Consider the following 20496-nt stretch of genomic DNA (forward strand, 5'->3'; position numbering starts at 1 on the left):
ATTTTTTAACAAAACAGTTCCACATCCTACTTTCTGAGCATTTCCTGCCTGGTCCCGGGGGTGGCAGGAGCGGGGAGTTTAGGGAATTAAGCCTCTGAAAGAGGACTGAAGCTACGTGTCAAAGGACAGCCACATGACATAAAAACCCTCGTGCTTTCAGCAGTACCAGCAGGGCTTTGGAGAGAGAAATGCCGGTGGTCTGAGCATCTGCGGCGCTGAGGAAGGAGAGCAGCCTATGTGTCTGCAACACGGGAGGGTGGTTTTGTGGCTGAAGGGTTGTGTGCAACTGTGACAGCAGGGGTGATTCTTAACCATGCATCATGTGGCAGTGTCCAAAATGTACACCCCTTAGATACACCCCCAAAAGGGTTGTGCTCTTTATTTTCAGTGACTGGTCTCACGCTGGAAGATCCATTCCCACCAATGATGGAAGAAGATGGGAAACCCTCTCCAAGATGGCCTCAGGATGCAGGGGGCACTTAAGCAGCCTCGAGGCCCTGGCTGGGGGTGAGGGACATGGCTCTCATCCTGCTGGCTCTCGTTAATGCCGCTTTGAGGTGTGGCTCCTCTCACCTTGCTCTGAACCCTCCCAGCTGCCACACTGCTGCAGCTGGGGGACTCATGGTCTGCTCACTGGGTGTGGCCAGGGCCCCTGGTCCCTCACTTGCTGCCTCTGCCCCACCATGTTCTCATTGACCTGAGTCTCAGCACATCCTCCCTCCTTTTTAAGCCACCCACTTGGCAGCCTCTGTTCTGGGGTCATCCGGAGCCTCACCAAAATATCCCCAAACTCGTTCCATCCTGCATCGCAGAGACTGCGGGCAGTCAGGAGTCCCAGCCCATCCGCATCCCCCAGGAGAACTGAAGGCTGGTGCTGGGTCCTGGCACGTCTCCTCCAATTCCCAGCTTCCACTGAATTCTCTCTTTCTTCACATGCTGCTTCACCCACCATGGGTCAGGGCCCCCATTCCCCCAAAACAACCCTGGTGTGAGTTACTGGGTGTTAACAGATGTTTACTGGAAATTTGGGCATAAGATAGGTTCTGAATGTAGCACAGAATGATTCGGGTGAGAACTTGAAATTGGATATTAACCATAAAAATCCCTGCCTTAGAAATCCACTGGCCATTCCCTGCCAGAAGGAATTAACCTCTCCCTGGCCTGACTTTCTTACCAACACCTAGGACCCCTGCCCATCTGCCCTCTTCTCCCTCACAACCCCACACCAACTCTCACACTGACCATTAAAGACTCCCAATCCTAGTTCCTTCTTTTGCAGAACAATTAGCCCTCTCTAGGCAATACAGGTAGGGGTGGGATAAGATAGGGGGTCTCCCCCTTTATTATCGAACATGTCCATTATGCACTTTTTCCCCTAAGCCCAAGAGTAACTCCCCCCCTAAGATTTTTGCCCTCATTTTAGATCAGCCAGCTCAAATTTAACCAGCTCTACTAAAACAACATTTTTGTACTGCCTTATACATTTCTTTGAATCCTCACAGTGAAAAGTAGGCAATGTTATTATCCGCATTTCACAGACAAGGAAACCGAGGCTCAGCAAAGTTAAAGAATACAGCCACTGAGTGAACCAACAGCCAGGCAAGAACTCAAACCCAGGTCTGCCTTACTCTAAACGCCGTGCTCTCCACCACTGCCCATCCTGGGAGGAGCTATGTTTCTGCAGCTGGGAGGAGAACCCCATTTTCAGAACAATTCCCACGCGGCAGGAAAGGCCAGTATGCTGCAGGGTCATCTGTGGAGCCAGGAGATAAGAACCCCTGACGCTGGGGGGAGGCTGCTCCCCTACAGTCCCGACCACCCATCTTCACGGAGCACCTTCCAGAACTTCCTGAGTCAGCCTCTCCCCTGGCCAGAGAGTCACCACTGTGAACACCAGGGTAAGTCCCATCTTGCAAACAGTCACCTTGGGACCGACCATACCGTCTCTAGACCTCAGAGCTACAGAGAGGAAGCTGCAAACTCGAGGCTCTCCCAGATCATCTAATCAGCGTGCACCCCTGGTGGGCAGGCACCATGCCTCTTTCACCTCTACTGGGGAAAGGGACCAAGCCCAGGAGGCCCTCATTTCCAACCAAGACTGTTTCTTTCCCGCCTCATGAAAAAGGGCCCCAGCTGGAGGCCCTGACTTCCCGACAATGTGCACAGCTGTGACCATTCACTGAGTGCCTGCTGTGTGCCAGGCATTGTACACAATGACCTCCTCTCGTCTTTCCAGTCCCAGGGCTCAGTAGTATTGGGTTGGCCAAAAAGTTTGTTCGAATTTTTCCATAACATCTTACGGAAAAACCCGAACGAACATTTTGGCCAACCCAATAGTTGGCCCATTTTACAGATAAGCAAACCATCTATCAAGATCATGGCAGTTTCTTGAGTTTTTGCAGCTTCAGCAGCAGAAGCCGAAATTTGAACCAAAGCTTGTGCAACTCGGAAGCCTGTGATGTTTCCACTTCAACACCCTCTGTCGGAGGAGATAGATAGTGATCTGCCCCTCCTTCCCTGGTCCAACCATCAGTCTTTTAGGGGAAGGCACATAAGGCCGTGTTTTTGGTGTCAAAGCGTGATTCTAAAAGGCCAGTCACCTGATGGGACGAGGGGTGGGGTGAGAGGCGGCAGCAAGGATGAGCCACTGGGTGAGTCGTCCCGCCTAAGAGAACCCCACGGAGAGGACCTGGGTCTCTCACTGGACTCAGGGATAAAAGAGGTTCTGAGACTAAGAAACGCCAAGGGAATTCCTCCTGGACACCTGGGCACATCCTGCAGGTGACTCTTTATAAATAAACCAAACACGCACATGATACAAATTCTGAAGATGCAAAATAGTATCCCTCTGGGGGAGGAGGGATAAATTGGGACTTTGGGACAGACATATACACACTACTATATTTAAAATAAATAATCAACAAGGACCTACTGATAGCACAGGGAACTCAGCTCAATATTCTGTAATAACCTAAATAGGAAAAGAATTTGAAAAAGAATAGATACATGTGTATGTATAACTGAATCACTTTGCTGTACACCTGAAACTAACACAATATTGTTAAACAGCTATATTCCAATATAAAATAAAAATTTTCAAAAAAGAAAAAAAATCAAGCAAGCTAAATGGGATCTGGGTGAAGGATTTATGTAAAAAAATATATTTCTTTTAACCAGAAACTGAAAATATATACTAATTTTGAACAGTTATATTGGTTAGAATGATATATATCAATTTTTCAAAATATATTTTTTGTCCTAAGTAAACTGACATTTTAAATGTCTAAAAGCTTTAAAGAAATAGTATCCCTCCTATCCTTCCCTGTTCCTAGGCCTCCCTCCTGTTCCCCTTCCTAATAGGAAGGGAAGGTAATTGTTACCAGTTTCTTACAAGCCTCCAAAAGAGAATCTATACATGTGAGTCCTTTTTTTTTTTTCACACATGTAGCACACTACATAGACTATTCTGTTTCTCTCTTTTTTTTTTTTTTTTTAATATTTATTTACTTGGCTGCGCCGGGTCTTAGTTGCAGCACGCGAGACCTTCATTGTGGCGTGCAGGATCTTTTAGTTGTGGCATGCGAAGTCTTAGTTGCAGCATGTGGAATCTAGTTCCCTGACCAGGGATTGAACCCGGGCCCCCTGCATTGGGAGCACGGAGTCTCAGCCACTGGACCACCAGGGAAGTCCCCTATTCTGTTTCTTACTTCTTGTATCTTAGAGATCATTCCATATCTGCACATAGGGAGCTACATCATTCTTTTTAGTAGCTGCCTGACATTCCATTGCATGGAAGTGCCAAATTAGTTAATCAGTCCCTTACTGAGAGACAGTCTCCAGCCTTCATTGTTACAAACCATGAATATCTTGGATATATTAGGTCGTGCCTGTATGCATATGTATGTAAGATAAATTCCTAGAGGTAGAATTGCTAGTGCTTATTAAATACAATATATGCTTTAAAAATTCAAATGGATTTTGCCAAACTGCCCTCCATAGAGGTTGCAGCAACGTGTAGCCCACCAACAATGAAAGGCAGCACAGGGAGTGCTTTCTATATGAGGAAAGACCTTTAGCTGGCAGAGACAAGATGGGGGCAGACAGGCAGGCCTGCGCCTAGCCAGACATTCGTCCTAGGACAAGTGACAACGATGAGCCAGCACCACCAACAGGCTGCTCCCTGCAAGCAAACCACCCATTTCACAGATGAGAAAACAGGCCCTGAGAGTTGCCATGCCTCACCCAGAAACCAGGACCTGATCCCACACATACACACTCACCCAGCTGCTGTTTCCAGCCTACTTGGAGCCCACAGATTCCTGACCATCCACAGCTCTGAGGTGGGTAGCAGTGATTACCCTGGACATTTATCCACCAGCCTAAAGAACAAAAAATCTCAACAGACCCTCTCCATGGTTACTGCTGGGCGGTGGGCATTGAGGGCAGGAAAGAAGTGAGAGTAACACATGAGCCATGGGTGTTCTCATCAGCCACTCTGGAAACAGAAGCAAGCATGGTGAAAACAGTTCTCTATCTTTGTACTTGGAAAGTTCCTTCACATCTACTAACTCATTCCACCTCCACAGCAGTTCTCTGAGTTACACAGGGCAGGGATTCTTATATTCATTTTCCCTGTTTTATAGATTTTAAAAATGAAGTACAGGGCTTCCCTGGTGGCACAGTGGTTGAGAGTCCGCCTGCCGATGCAGGGGAAACGGGTTCGTGCCCCGGTCTGGGAAGATCCCACATGCCGTGGAGCGGCTGGGCCCGTGAGCCATGGCCGCTGAGCCTGCGCTCTGCAACGGGAGAGGCCACAGCAGTGAGAGGCCCGCGGTTCGCAAAAAAAAATGAAGTACGACTTGCCCATGGCTAGAGAGGAACAGAGACTAGAGGCAGACCTAGGGTTTCTGGTGCCTAATCCTGGCCACATCCTGTTGTGCACCTGTGTAAGCAATCTCCTGTGATATATGTCCACAAAAACCCCCCTTATCTGCCCACATCCAGGATGAGTCACCCTGTCCCTAGAAATGTTGTTCGGGACCCTCCAATGCATGGCTATACAGGAATTCCTTTCTCTGGGTCCTCATCTTTGTTTCAGCTCTGTAGATACATCCTTTGTGAGGAGACTCTTGGGATGGCTGGATTCGTACTGTATCTAAGTGTCTGGTGTGGCCTCTGCAATATGATGGGTGCTCAATAAAAATGTGTTTCCTGGTTGGCTGAGAGGCTGGATAGATGAATGGATGAATGGATGGATGGATGGATGGATGGGTGGATGGGTGGGTGGAGTATTGGTTTAATTTATTTATTTATTTTGTTTGTTTTTTAAATTTTCTTACACAGCATCCATTCCCCCTTCCAAATATTGCCTTGACATCCTTTTGTGGAATTACTTCTCCCCCAGGGTATATAGTCTCGGTGGTACTGCAAATCAGGTGCTCTATCCTCTCCCAGCCAAGAAGCAAGCAAATGACACCAGCTTGGCTGGTTATCCTCCCTCCCTAGGACTCTGAATCCTTAATAGATTGAGATATGGATAGGAAAAATGGCTGGAGTACATTTATTTCAATAGTGGTGGCCTGATGAGACTGTCAAGCAGTAGCTGCTGCCCAAACACCCAGACCTGTCCTTTTTCCAAGTCAGGTTCTCCAATGGTCTATCCATTCTAATAGCTACTCAGCATTACCCCCAGTACATTACCCTCCTGCTTAAGTTAGCCAGAGTTGTTTTCTGCACTTATAAGCAAAGAATCTTAAATGACACAGATGTAGAGATGAAGGTACGGGTGGATGGGTGGAGGAATGGAAGGAATGAAGGAGTGAGTGAAGTGAAAGGGCCGAGCAGTGAGCATGTGGACGAATGCAGTACTGCCCACGGAAGGACTTCATGAGCTAAGTGGTAAGGTGAGTCCCAAGCCTTGGAAAGACGGGAGGTAAGAAGGGGTAATAATGAGGGCTTCCCTGGTGGCGCAGTGGTTCAGAGTCCGCCTGCTGATGCAGGGGACACGGGTTCGTGCCCCGGTCCGGGAGGATCTCACATGCCGCAGGGCGGCTGGGCCCGTGAGCCATGGCCGCTGAGCCTGCGCCTCCGGAGCCTGTGCTCCGCAACGGGAGAGGCCACAACAGTGAGAGGCCCACGTACCGGGAAAAAAACAAAAAAAAAGAAGGGGTAATAATGATAACCCCTCAGCCTTACCTGCAGGAGGAGTGATATGAACCAAGTTTAGGGGCAATAAGACACCTATCCCCAGCTCTCCTCCAGGACACTACAGATCCTCTAGTTTTGTAACTTTTAACGGAGAATGGCCTCAGAAATAATACTGCCAAACCTCCATTTCCTAGATGAGGAAACTGAGGGCCACAAAAGGCAAGAGGTTTGCCAAAATCTCACAACTAGGTTTGGCGCTGAACTGGGACTAGAGCTCAGGTCTCCTAATTCCCTGTCCCTTGCTCTTTTCACTGCCCAAAGCTTCCTCTGTTAGGAATGACTAAGGTGCAGAATTTCCAAATCCCATTTTGAGGAAATTCCCCAAGGGGGCTTCCTCTCCTAGGCTGAAGGTCCTAAAAAACGCTCAGGAGGTGCTAAGGTCCATCCTGTTGTGGCCTGAATGATCTGCGGTGGGGGGATGCACAGGGGAGGCAAGGCGAGAGACTGCAGACCCCCAGCCCCGGGAATGGACGCAACAGCCAAGAATCCAGGGGGCTTCTCGGGACCAGCTCAAAAAAGGGGCAGAATCCAGATCACAGCCACAAGAATCCTGTAAGATTCTGAAACTTGTGTCACTTCCTTTGTAAGCCTGTCTGTGAAACTCTTTGACAAAGGGTCTGTGTGCTGACCTGCAGGGACAGCCAGGAAGGGGGAAGAGGGGACCATGTCTCACCCCATGACCAGGCTCAGAGAGAGAGAAATCCAGAGAAGGGCAGAGCACAGGGCCTGAGTCTCTGAAGCCTGCCGCACAGAGGGCAGGAGAGCTCAAGGCAGGCCTGAGTCGTCATTGTTTTCTATGTGTTTTCTTCCTAATCAGTGAAATAATGCCTAAAATATCTAGCACAGTGCCTAATAGCTAGTGGAAAATCACCGTCAACACCCCTTGCCTGCCCTCATGCCTCCTGACACTGAGCTGAGATGAACACCTCTCCTGGGCGGAGGGGGGAACATTGAGGGAAGAAATGCTAGAGCCTGGACATTTGGGGAGAGAAAGAGAAGGCATCAACTTCTGAGTATGTACTTGTGCCAGGAATGGTGCCAAGCAGTCCACTGGTTGCCTCATTTCATACTCTGCGGTGTCCCAGGAGCTAGGATTCTCTGCCCTATTTCTAGAAAGGAAGCCAAAGTGTAGACTAGCTAATAACATGACCAAAGACACACAGAGAGTAAGTGATGTGTCTGATTTCGGCCCCAAGTTTGTCCCCCTTAACCAGCCTTTCTCCTGGGGGCTGGGGACAGCAGAAGGGAGGGGCTGCCATCCTCTGAATGTATGCACAGAGAAAGGGGAAGCCACCGACAAACACGCAGAGGAAAACAAAAACAAAAAACAGACTCCGAAGTGTGAGGAAGAGGCCCTGAAATCGTCTTCCCCCCTTACCCACCACGCCCCGCCCCCAGCAGTTTTGGAAGAATTGATGCTTCTGCCTGGGCCTCACTCCCACAGCTGCCCCACCCCCACCCCCGCCAGGGTGTGTTGCAGTGGGCTCCTCCAGTCCCCCGAAGCAAGTGAGCACATCAGCAAACGCACCGCCTGTGGTCTCCAGCTGCAGAAAACAAGTGGGGCGTACACAGCCCCTGAACTGTGTGGTGAAGGTGTGAAAGGCCCGGGGGGCCAAGCTGCAGCCCTCCAGCCTGACTGTGTTTGAACAGGAGAAAGGTCGTCACAGTTGGTACCCTGACACAGTGAAATGTAGCAGGGGATGGGGAAGGGAAGGGAGGCACAGAATAGAATGACATAGGATGAACAAACCAGGGCTGGACCAAAAGGCAAGGGCAGGCTGTAGCAGGAAAAGTCTTGAAGAGGGGTTCAAATCCTGTTCCCACCTGGGCAGATCCCCTGAGCCTGCTGGGAGGCCTCCCCTTGCACCTTCACCCTGCCGCCCCCTACAGACCTCCGCCAGCACTAACAGAGCACCTACCCCAAGCAGGGCCCTGTAGGCACAAGCAAGCGGGAGACGGCCGCTCACTGGCTCAGGTGGGACACGTGTTAACAAGAGCAGAGGAGGGACACAACCAGAGAGCAAATCTCCAATTTGTGAATGGAGAAAATTAAGGCTCATCAGGAGGAAATGACTTTGCCTCAGGCTTCTCCTGGGGCCCAGACTGGGATTCCTAGAGGATGGAGGGAATTTCCCTGCTTTGGACATTTTTTTTTTAAAGCAGCCAAAAAAGCCAGAGCTGCTCCCCACACAGTCGTGGGGGGAACTCCAGGTCAGAGAAAAGCTTCAGAATCCAGATACGATGAGGTTTCGCTTTCTTTGTCTGCTTTTGGTTTTCCTAACATCACAGTGGGAGGCTGAGCAGGCAGCCAGCTTCGCTTACGAAATGAAATGAAAGAGGAAAAAGGAAGACTGGGCCAGGAGGGCAGGGGAGGAGCTGCAGTAGGCTGGGGCGGAGTGTGCGTCTGGCTTCAGTGTGGGATGTGCTAGGAAAAGGGGTGCAGGACGGAGGAAGGGTGATGAGAACCAGCCCTCTGAACTCCAGAGGCCCATCAGTGAGCCTGCTGGGTCTATGAACCTCTTCTATGCAAAACTTACATGTGTGAGGGTTTGGGTAGGTCTCCACATGTTTGTGGAAAGTGTTCACAGCTTTCATCAGATGCTTAAAGGGCTCCATTCCCCAAAACAGGTTAGAATCAATCTCTCACTCGACAGATGAAGAAACTTAGTCCCAGAGAAAGTAAGCAACTTGCTCCAAGCCAGTATTAATAATACAGCTGGATTTTGAACCCAGGAGTCAGACGCTAGAGAGCCCATGAACTTAATCAAGATGCTGTAAGAAGTTATCAAGACTAAAGCAGCATTAATTTAGCATCTATCATGTCCAAGACATCTGTTGGAATGCAGGGGGAGAATACAAAAAACAAATAGAAAAAAAAGCATAGGACATTGTTACTGTGTTCAGGGAGTTAAGACCAGTGAAAAGTTGACTCACAGTAAAGGAGTATGTTTTCCCTTGTTCTGGGTGAGCTCTCCCCTCCCCCCACACACAAACAGACACTCCAGAGGGCAGGTCTTTGGCTCACAAGGTGTCCTCAGCACCCAGAGGGCTGCCTGGGTCACAGCAATTCTCAGTGACAATTTGCGGAGGCAGCAAGGAATGATGGAGCGGTGTAGGCCAACCACACTGGCGGGATAGGGAGGACAGAGACAGCTTCGTGACGTTTGCACCTCACCTGACGGTCTCCTAAGCACGTCCACTGTCATCACTTCCCTTGATCCTCTCGACCGCCAGTGTGGTGAGTCAGACAGGCAGGCGTTCCTGGTTTTCGGGAACACAGAATGCCAGGTAAATCATAATGACAGTTGCCATTCATTGGACACCCACCCTGTACCAGGTACTGTACTGTTTACACAGGTGCTCTGATTTCCTCATGGAATCAGTAGTTTAGAGCCAGAGAATATACTGATTCCGTGAGTCTGAACTCTGATTTTGCACAGGAGAAAGTGAGTGGCAGAAATGGAATTACCGTCAGGTTCTTCTCTCTCCTCTGCACACCCATAATCCCCTGGAACCACCAAAAGGGAAGAAAAATACTCCTGATGTACCCACTGCCTATTCCTGCTTAGCAACTCTGCCATCCTACCCACTCCCTATTCCCACTACCATTTATACACAGACATGCACACACACTTACAAACAGCAGAATCATTCACTGGGATTTAAAGATGGGGATGAGGTTGGTCGTCTGTGGTTCCCTCAGCTCTGTCCGCAGCTCGTGTCCCAACTCAGCGTATTTGGTATCCAGAAAAGTACTTTCCTTTCTTCCTTAAAGAAGGAAACTGAGATCAAGGAAAGGCAACAGAAATAGAGCTCACAGGGAAAAACAGCCTTAGCAAACGTTTCGGGATTTCTCTAGATACAATGCAGTGTGGTAGGAAGCTAGGAACCAAGACAGACTTGGGTTCCATGTTGAATTCTTATCACTTTAGGAAATGTGACCTTAAGCAAGTCATTTAACCTCTCTAAGCCTCAACTGACCCACCTGCTTAAAAATAGTCTTCGTAATAGGGTTCACGAATCCACATCAACTGGGGTCCGGGGTGGGTGGGTGGGGCTGTCTAGATTGCCGAAAAACCTACAGTATAGAATATCCTTAAAGGGACTGCCATTTTCTTACTCAATAATAACACAATAATAATAGCTAATGTTATTAAGTACTTAACAGTGTCAGGCATTGTACTTAAGAGCTTTCCAAGCATGAGTACATTTATGGCAACTTAATTGTCTCAACAGCTGTGGGAGGGGCCACTGTTATTATCGCTGATTTATAGATGAGGAAACTGAGACCAGAGAGATGAAGTAACTTGTAGGAGGCCACCTGGCTTGTAAATGAAACACCAAAGCCCCTGCTCTTAACCACTAGGCAGCACAGCCTCCCACATATTTGCTGACTAAGAGGATTACATGAAGGGAACAATTCAAACAGGCAGATCATTTTTGTGTAGATGGCTGGATGTTTCTTAAGTGCTTACAATTTATTTCTTTAAATGAGATGGGCCATGGTTTCCAAAACTGTGCTTCTACTGGTAATTGTTTAACGAGTCAGGAGGGAATGAGAGGATTCTTATGACAAGTTGAGAAGAGCGCCTGGCACCTAGAGAGGATGAAGAGCAGCTTAACTGCCTGAATGATGTGGGTCAGTGGAAAGAGCTTGAGCCTGGTCATCAGAAGCACCTGGGTTCATAAATTGGTACAGTCACTAGGGAGAACAGTACGGAAGTTCCTTAAAAACCTGAAAATAGAGTTACCATACGATCCAGCAATCTCACTCCTGGGCATGTATCCAGAAAAGACAAAAGCTCTAATTTGAAAAGATACACGCACCCTGTTGTTCATAACAGCACTATTTACAATAGCCAAGACATGGAAGTAACCTAAGTGTCCATCGACAGATGAATGGATAAAGATGTGGTATATATGCAATGGAATATTACTCAGACATAAAAAAGAATGAAATATTGTCATTTTGCAGCAATATGGATGGACCTAAAGATTATCATACTAAGTGAAGTAAGTCAGACATCACAGATTATCATACTAAGTAAGAGAAAGAGAAATACTATATGGTATCAATTATATGTGGAATCTAAAAAATGATACAAATGAACTTTATTGACAAAACAGAAACAGACTGACAGACACAGAAAACAAATTTATGGTTACCAAAGGGAAAGGGCAGAGGGAGGGATAAATTAGGAGTTTGGGATTAACAGATACGCACTACTACATATGAAATAGATAAACAACAAGGAACTACTGTATAGCACAGGGAACTATATTCAGTAGCTTGTAATAACCTACAATGGAAAAGAATCTGAAAAAGAACATGTATATATATAGATATATATGTATCTATACATATATATATATATCTGAATCACTTTGCTGTATACCTAAAACTAACACAATTTGTAAGTCAACTATGGTTCAATTTCTTTTTTTAAGTCAATCTGAAAAAAAAAATACTTGGGTTCAAATCCCACTTATTGCTGTGTGACCTCGAGGACCTTAATGACCTCTTCTGAGGCACGGTTTCCACTTCTATAAAGGGAGAATAATAACCATCCTGCGTCAAAGTCTTCGGGTGGAAGAAATGAGACAAGTTCTCCCCATTCTGGGTGATTCAGTCACCCTCAGCCACCAAGTTACATATGTGACGATAGCTAGCAAAAAACATCCTTGGTGTAAGATTATGTTTTTCTTTTAATTACGCTTTTTAAAATGCGTTTGCCTTTGTTACTGTCAATAGACACTTTTAGATAATTCAGAAGTCAACTTCAGCCCAACCCAGGCCAAACTGTCACTAATTCTGAATTATCCAAATAGGAATTGATGAAGATTGACTGTATCCAATTCTTTGGAATGGAGGAAGGACCTCGGCTCTAATCCAGACCACCACTTCATTCAGTTTCAAGGATGTCCCAACCATGAACCTTTTCATGGTGAGCAGTACTTAGCGGACCGAGCACTGCAGCAAGAGCCAGGGCACCTGGGCTCTGATCTCGTCGTACTGCCCTTCCTCCTGTCCCCAGGGAAGCAGCTTCCTGACCTCTGGGAGGACCCCTGCCCTGGCACACGAAGCTGAGGATGCCAGCAGAGGAAGAGATTTTTCCACCACCGTTGCTTGTGCTGGTTCTTCTCAAGGGCAAAGAGGGAAGTGATGAGCTCACTCTGGACTGGAGGGCAGTGAAGAGAGCAGCGAGAGAGAGAGAGAGAGAGAGACTCATATTTCCGGAGGCGATTTCAGTTTTCTTTTCTGTTTTGTGCAATTTCACTTATGATATCAGCCAGTGTGTGGCTGCTCTTTTGGAAACTCCCCTAGTGAGGGTGCCCCCTCTACTGGCCGGGCTCCCTATAAAAAGGGCCAGCCTGAGCTGCAGAGAATCCCTGCAGAGGATCCTGAGACGGCAGGTGGATCTCCCACAGCCTCTGCTCACAGCTACCATGAAGGTCTCCGCCGCCGCCCTCGCTGTCATCCTCACCATGGCTGCCCTCTGCGCTCCTGCATCTGCCTCCCCATGTAAGTCCAGGTCCTGACCACCACACCCCCCGGGGTCCAATCCTTAGACTGGCCCAGATCTCGCCCTCTTTTCAACTGTAGCATTTATACCATCTGAACCCTATGACTTACATTCCCCTGTACTGCTTTACCCAGATGTCCAGTTGTCCCTGATAGATCTCAAAGCCACTTCATGGCAGGGACCCTCTGAACAACTTGTATGTGTCATCAAGGTCTACACCCCAAGCCCTACAGTTGCTCGCTGAGTGTGGACTGTTGCTGGGGATACTAGCAGGCAGGGGCAGCTCGAGCTGACCTCCAAACATGACTAACTCATGTCTAGCAGCAGCAGGGTTTCTAAGAAGCTTCTAAGCACTAAGTAAAACTCTCCTGGGACAGTCATATTCCCTCCATTTCACAGATGGAGAAAAGTGGGACTTGATAAAGGATAACAAAATCTAATTAAATGCCCACTCTGGGTCAAGCACTGTGCTGATTGCTTTGCAAATATCATCTTATTTAATGCTCACACCTACTCTTTGAGTAGCTGTCCTCGACTTATAGAACCCCGGAGAGGTTAAGTAACTTGTCCAAGTTCACGCAACTAGGAAGTAAGGAAAGCAGTGTTCAAACCCAGCTCTGTTTGGCTCTGAAACACTACTACTCTGCTGGAAAATGGCAACTGACACTTCCCGGGGCCATCCTGAATTAACTGACCAACAAAAAGTCCTCCTTCTCTGTTCAGAGCCCTTCTCAGTATGCCTCAGCCAGAGGGTCCCAGGATAAAATATGCATCTTCAGGCCTCTCTTAGGGGTCCTGGCTCAGTCATGAAGTCTGAGTTTTGGAAGCCTCCCCCCAACCTACCCTAGGTCTCAAAGAAACCAAGTTCTGAACCCATTGAGGATCCTAGGAGAGCAAGAATAAGGGCAGAAGACCTAAGACAAGCCCGGAGGAAATGCAGGATGCCATCAGAGCCAAAGGCATGGATGGGGTCGTGGTACAGAGGGAAGGCTCAAGGATTAGGTGAGGGAATCCCCACTCTGGCACTGTGTGTCCATGGCCAAGTGACTTTACCTCTCTGAGCCTCAGTTTCAGCCAAAGGAGGATAATAGTCTGTTCAAGATAAATCATATAGGGACTTCCCTGATGGTCCGGTGGCTAAGACTCCACGCTCCCAATGCCGGGGGCCCGGGTTTGATCCCTGGTCGCAACTAAGATTTCGCATGAGGCAACGAAGATCCCACGTGCTGCAACTAAGACCCGGCGCAGCCAAATAAATAAATAAATATTTTAAAAACAAAAAACTTTAAAAAAGATAATTCATATAAAGCACCCAGCACAATACCCAGTGCGCATTGGCAATGAATCCAGGAGTCTTCTTTCTTCCCTCTCCCAGATGCCTCGGACACCACACCCTGCTGCTTTGCCTACCTCTCCCGCCCGCTGCCCCGCGCCCACCTCCGGGAATATTTCTACACCAGCAGCAAGTGCTCCATGGCAGCAGTCGTGTGAGTATCAGCCCTGTGGAACCCTCCAGGGGGTGAGGGAGGGACACCTTTTGCCCCAGAGCCAGTCCCCCCACCATGAGCCCTCAGAGATGGTGCCCCATCCACTCCCACCCATCCTCCGGCTGCTCAAATAACCATGGTTCCGCCCTCTCTAGCTTCAGATCCCCCCGCTATTGTGGAAAAAGGCTAGACAAGGTGTTCCTGAAGGATCCTCCCCACTCTGATGGGCTAGGTTAGGTCTCTGATCTTTATGGATGTGACTGTTTCTTGAACCTGGTCTGCCATGCCCCTGGGTGGAGAAGATCGACTCAGTCATCTCTTTCCGGTTAAGAACCCCGCAGTCCCTCATATCCGACACCCAATCAAATCCACCTGCAACTTCAAAAGGAGCTAAAGAGGAGAGGTCAGAGGTCAAGGCCCTAGTTGCAGTCAAGCGTGTTAAAAAAAAATAAGTTATTGATTGATGAAGAAATAATGAAATGAGATTCTCCTTTAAATACATAAGCTACCATATTTAGAAAAATAATAATCCTTGCTACCTAGGAAGTGCCTACTGTGTGTCAAATGTCTTACATGCATTACCTCTACATTTTATCATAACATCCCGGACAGGTATGCATAATTTTCTCCACATTTCAGATAATGAAAGTGAGACCCAGAGAGGTTTGGTGACTTGCCCAAGGTTGTACAGTAAGTGAGGGAGGGATGGAGCCTGTTTCTGGAGCCTCCTCTTTCTACTCTAGCAAGGTCATTAGTGATAGTGGCTTAAGAAGTTTAAGATGACAGAGACTTAAAGAATGAAAATGGGGCAGTCACGAAGTTTTCCATATAATGATGACGTTTTTTAATCCAAAAATTTCTGTGACACTGGCAAAGTTACAGGTATTCAGATTTGGCCTTTGGTCCTGATGAATCTTTCGAAGTATAGCAATAATATTTAGCACTACTGGGACTTCCCTAGCGGTCCAGTGGTTAAGACTCTGAGTGCGGGTTCCATCCCTGGTCGGGGAACTAAGATCCTACGTGTCATGTGGCACAGCCAAAAGAAATGTAGCACTAATAATTTTATCTCTGAAAACAAGTATTTTTCAAAAGGAAAAAAAATCCTTCTTTGAGCACCTATTATGGGCAGGCAGAGTGGAGTAAACCACCATCCCTGCCCTTCTGGGGCTCACAGTCTAAGACAGATGTAGCAATGACCAGGGCACCCTGCATAAGAATGTTACAAAAGGAAAGAGGGAACACACCACGATTCAGGGTTTAGCTAAGAGAAGGGATTTAGGCGAAGTTTGCTGCAAAAAGTGCTGTTTGACTTGGGACTGTACTGAGGGACAGGGTGTATGAGGCAGAGGGGATGTCGCCAAGACTCTCCTCTGGTTTTTGTAAAGTCTCCGTATAGGAAAGCACTGAGGGCCTTGAGTGTCACCACAATGAAGCAAAAGTGTGAAATGAGCTGGAACGGGGAAAGTCTAGACAAGAGAGGTCCAGTGGAGAGGCTGCTGTTGTCCACATGAGTGGTACTGAGGCTGAACAGGACCTGAAGCGAAGGAGAGACGGGGTGAGGAAGCTTCTGAGGTGGAATCAGCAAGCCCTGGCAGGGGCTGTGAGGTCGGTAGCAAGGAAGAGAGAGGGGTTGAGTGTGATGCTGAGGTTTCAACCCAGACCTGGAGAAGGGGGAAGGTGGAGCCCCCTGAAGTCCTGAGGAAGAGCTGTTTAAAAAGGAAAGGACCAAGGTGCCAGCACAACAACTCTATGGAAAGTCCAGCAGGGAATGTACGATGAAGAGTTTGTAGCCGAGGAAAGGGTGCTGGGGCCGGAGATGTGACTTTTTTTTTATAGGAGGAAGGGGTCTCCCGATGTCACAGTGGCAGGAATACAGCAGTCTTGGCTGTTCCGGCTAGTCTGTCTTGATTAAAATCCCAGCTCTGCCAGTTAGTAGCTGCATGAGCTTGGGCCCGTCACTTAACCTCTCTGAGCCTCAATTTCTTCATTGGCAAAGTGCAGTAAAAGAGAGGTATTTCCCTCACTGGGTCAAAGTGAGGATAATAAAAAGAAAGATAAAATTAGAATATTTCCTGGCACACAGTTAGGTGCCTGATAAGTTGTTAACTTACATCATCATCCTTCTCCCCCTCTAAATGTATTATTATATACATAGAAGTGACAAGTGAAACTCGAGGAGTGAATGCAAAACATTCAGTCACTAACTCATTCAATAAATATCCATTAAGCACCTACGGTGTGCCAGACCCAGGGCCAGAGACTTGAGGAAGCGCACAGGAGAAAAGGGCAGCCACGTTGAGCACACCTGCTCTCAAGGGGCAGGTGAAGGTGGAGGGAAGTCAGGCCAGGAGAGGCTCCCCACAGAGTGGGCACGGAGAGAAGGCTTGGCAACGGGGGCTGCTAGCCAGTATCACATTCAGCAGGGAGCAGCAGCAGGAAGCCTGGGCAACCCTCCCCCCAGATGTCGGTTTCCTGGCCTTTCGACTTCCTGGCCTCAGGCCAAGGGGGCTGAGGAAAGACAGTGAGTCTGCAAGATCTCCTGTATGACACCTGGCTTGCCGAGGGCAGGGTCTGCATCGGAAGCTCCCTCGCCACCCCAAACAAGAAGACAAATACTAGGAGGCACCAGAGCCCAGTACACCCCTTCTGCTCCCTTTCTTCTCTGCACACCAGGCAGGGGAGAAAGAGAGGTGGTCAGGTAGCTCTGAGTGAGGCTCAGAGAAGGGGAAGCAGCTTCCCTGAGAAAAAACGCTCTCCATGATAGAGCACGAAAAGGGGCCAAGAAATCCTCATTCTCATCAGATAACCTAAGCCTTCACTTTGTCTGGAAACATCTCAAAAAGGTGCAGGAAAGCATCCTGAAGGAGAAGCCAAAATGAGAACGGTCCACATAGGCAGGGCTAGCTCCACAGTAACACATTAATGGGTAGCACTGCTGGCCAGGCCCAGGGTGTCCCTCAGAGAGAACCAGTCTCCCAGCAAACAGGTAAGGCAGGCAGCTGGACGTAGCCCATGATCCCCGGCCTGTGAGCCTTCCAACTTACACCATCAACACCTGTAGAGATAAGGCCTCCCACCCTCACCGGCCTCCACATTCTGGCCGGTTAATTGGTAGAAGTGCTTTGACACCTGCCAGTATCGCAGGGTCCTCAACCTCTCCGAGCCATGGTGTCCAGTTTGGGCTCATGTTGCTCTGATCCACCCTAAGGCAGAGGTCCCGCAACACCCCAATAACAACACATGCATGGTATTTTCCAAAACTAATTTATATATACTATCTCATCTGAGCTTCACAACAATTGTGCTAACTAGGAATTATTTCTGTCCACATTTTAGAGGTAAACGTATAGACTCAGAGGCCCTAAGTGATTTGCCCAAGGTGATCTAACTAGTAAGTGGTGAAATCAAGACTCAAGTTCATGTCCTTCTTCTGTTCACCCAGGCACACACAGATGGGTTCCTCTGTCGAGTGTCTATGTGTGCCAGGCACTGTGTTATCTAAGGCCAGATCACAAATTTGTTTCACCACCTCATCTCCCACTTACTCAGCCATGACTCAGTTCCTGGAAGACACCTCTTTTTCTCTGCATCTTCAGCACCCAGCACAGGGTCTGAAACAGGAAGTGCTGAGAAGTGGTTGACCAGCTCAAGCCTGGGCTCCTAGGGCCCCGTATCCCCTTAGATCTCCAGGCTGCATGTGTTTTTGCGGCTTGGGGGGCGGGGGGTTAAAATGCACACAGGACTGCTTCTGGCTTGGAGCCCTTTGACACAACAGAAGAGAAAATGTTCTCTCCTTGAACGCCACCAATACAATCGTATGGAGCTCCAGAACTAACCCACCCAGTACAACTTCCCCCCCGCCTCAATCCACCTCATCTCCAAAACTGGCGCTCCCAGCACTGACCAGGTCTCACCCTCTTCTCTCCCACAGCTTTATCACCAGAAAGAATCGCCAGGTGTGCGCCAACCCAGAGAAGAAATGGGTGAAGGAGTACATCAACGCTTTAGAGTTGAGCTAGGATAAAGGACGCCTTGAACCTGAACTTGTGCAAACTTTGCTTCTTGCTCTTGTCCTAAACAGCTTGGGAGGTTTCCCCCCAGTGCCCTCCTCCCACCCGCTCCTTGGAGGGCACAGATTCCACCACCCACAGCAGCTGCTGTAAAAGCCTCCCAGGGCTCCTGGGGCTCTGCCTTGTGCACAGGAGGTCTCTAGGCTCCGAGCTTCAGAGCCCTCGCCCGGCCACCGCTCTGCAGTCAGGAAGGATGTCAGCACCTCTGGAGGAGAAGGAGGGAGGGAGACTGGGCTCCTGCGGTCATGCCCCATGACCAAAGCGCCCATCTCAGCCCCTCACTGGGAAGGGCTGACTGGCAAATGTAAGAAATCAGAGTTTCATTAAAATTCTCAAAGCAATTACAAAGCAAGCTCCTGGTTTGACTTCCTGTCGGGAACCCCCCTTCCTCGTGAGCATTAAGCATTGGATCCAGGGCTGGTCACATCTGGTGTCCATCCTGGAGTTGGGGGTTGTGGCCCTATGCAGTGAGCAGGCCCCGGGGGCACAGGCTCTCTGAAAAGGGGCCTGGGCAGGACAGAGCAGGTAAAGGGACCAGTGGCTCATCCACTCTGAAGGGAGACAAGAGTCACTACCTCCCAGCCCCGAGGCCCCGAGAGTTTCTCTCACTTCCCACCACATACCTCCCTGCTTCCTCAGACCATGGTCGGCCCTTCCGCCTACTCTGCTGGCTTCCACCCTAGCCCACCCTACCCCTTACCGGCAGTGGGTTTCTTTGACATACCACTCGTGCCCCTGGAATGGGATTTCATGGCACTCCCAAAACACCTCAGTTCTTTCAAATAAAGAGAAGGAGGGATTTTGTTGTTTTCTACCACGGCACCAGCACTTTTCAGGTGGGAGTATTCCAACTTTCCCATCGATGTGTTCCTTCCCATGAACCTGTCTTGGCAAATATATCCACATAATCAGAGCCAGCGTTAACCGCGCTATCACTCTGTGCCAGGCATTGCCAGCTCCCTACATCCACCATCCTTCATCTTCATGACCCTCTGGGGCAGGGAGTATTATTAACCCTGTTTACAGTGGGGGAAAGCCCTTGGCAAGAGATGGAAATAACTTGCCCAAAGCCCCAAAGCAAAACAAAAACAAAAAACAAACCAAAAAAACAGGGGAGGTGGGGTGGAAGGTGGTACAATTAACATTTAGACGCACCAGGTCCAAAGTCCAATGCCAAAGCTGCTGCTTTTTTTTTTCCATCTTTAATCTGCAAAATTTCAAACCTAGTGAAATTTGCAAGAATACACCCATATACCCTTCATCTAGATTCAAATATTCACATTTAACCACATTTGCTTTATCTACGTGCATATATGTGTGTATATATACACACACACGTGTATTATACAGATGGTTGGTATGTACATGTTTTTCTGAAATGAAAGTTGCAGATGTGGTATCACTTCCCCCCACAGTTTTAGTGTGTATCTCCTAATAACAAGGACATTCTGCGTAACCACAGAACGAGGAGCATTTAACACTGACACGATATTATTTTCTAACATAGAGTCCACGATCAAATCCCCACAATTGTCCCAATTATGTCCTCCAGAGCTATTTTTTAAAATCCAGGCTCCAATTACAGGCACATATTGAATTTAGCTGTCAGGTCTTTTTAGTGTCCTTCAACAGACTTTCTTTGTCCTTAAGATATATTGGTATTTTCTTCAGGAGTTCAGATGGGATTTTTGTAGAATATTTCCTAAGGTGGGTTTGCCTATTGTTTCCTCATACGTAGATTCAGGATGAACATTCTCGGCAGGAAAACCACGTGGTGACGCTGTCTTTCTCAGTGCAGCACGTCAGTTTATTGCAAGCGATGGTCCAGTCGGAGGACTTGGTGGCCTGTGTTTTCTCACTACAGCAAGCTGCCTGCTGTGTGCCAGGCACTATGCTAGGTGTCGAGGTTGCAGTGTAGCAATCACTGCAAGCAATGAAAGGAATTCTGTGTAGTACAAATGACATGAAACCTTCGACAGAAGCAGTGGCTCAGCGAGCACGAGGACTCTACAACAGTCAGCTGTTGGTGGCAATGGAAGCTGATGTACAGCTGATAGACTCTGAGATAAAATCTGTAAAGGGATGGCATTTCTACTTTTCAGTGTCAATATATGTGACTATCCACATTTGCATTTTTTTATTATTGCTGTTCTTATATATTTTGTTTTAATAATTCCAGAGTTTCTTTTATTTTTATTTTTTTTA

At 48.2% G+C, this 20496-nt stretch overlaps 1 protein-coding gene and 1 long non-coding RNA gene across 2 annotated transcripts in view; one reads left to right on the top strand and one right to left on the bottom strand.

The window, feature by feature from the left end:
• Positions 1-20496, bottom strand: part of LOC116745949 — a 41155-nt gene that overhangs the window by 2749 nt on the left and 17910 nt on the right. The window contains exons 5-6 of the long non-coding RNA XR_004347590.1: positions 9845-9971; positions 9383-9468 (exon numbers count right to left, since the gene is read on the bottom strand). This is a non-coding gene — a long non-coding RNA (uncharacterized LOC116745949). The remainder of the gene's footprint in view (positions 1-9382; positions 9469-9844; positions 9972-20496) is intronic.
• On the top strand, positions 12490-18634 carry CCL5 (C-C motif chemokine ligand 5). Its single transcript, XM_032617106.1, has 3 exons — positions 12490-12730; positions 14107-14218; positions 18153-18634. Exons 1-3 carry the CDS (start codon positions 12655-12657, stop codon positions 18238-18240), a joined length of 276 nt encoding a protein of 91 aa, XP_032472997.1. The 5' UTR covers positions 12490-12654; the 3' UTR covers positions 18241-18634.

The sequence above is a fragment of the Phocoena sinus genome, chromosome 20, assembly GCF_008692025.1.
Source record: "Phocoena sinus isolate mPhoSin1 chromosome 20, mPhoSin1.pri, whole genome shotgun sequence".
In the NCBI taxonomy this organism is placed as follows: domain Eukaryota; kingdom Metazoa; phylum Chordata; class Mammalia; order Artiodactyla; family Phocoenidae; genus Phocoena; species Phocoena sinus.

What these genes read in the sequence shown, in the direction of transcription:
- CCL5 (XM_032617106.1), top strand. Translation starts at nt 12,655, where the DNA reads ATGAAGGTCTCCGCCGCCGCCCTCGCTGTCATCCTCACCATGGCTGCC. An exon ending in TCCTGCATCTGCCTCCCCAT is followed by an intron (nt 12,731 to 14,106) that starts GTAAGTCCAGGT and finishes TCCCTCTCCCAG; the next exon opens with ATGCCTCGGACACCACACCC. An exon ending in TGCTCCATGGCAGCAGTCGT is followed by an intron (nt 14,219 to 18,152) that starts GTGAGTATCAGC and finishes TCTCTCCCACAG; the next exon opens with CTTTATCACCAGAAAGAATC.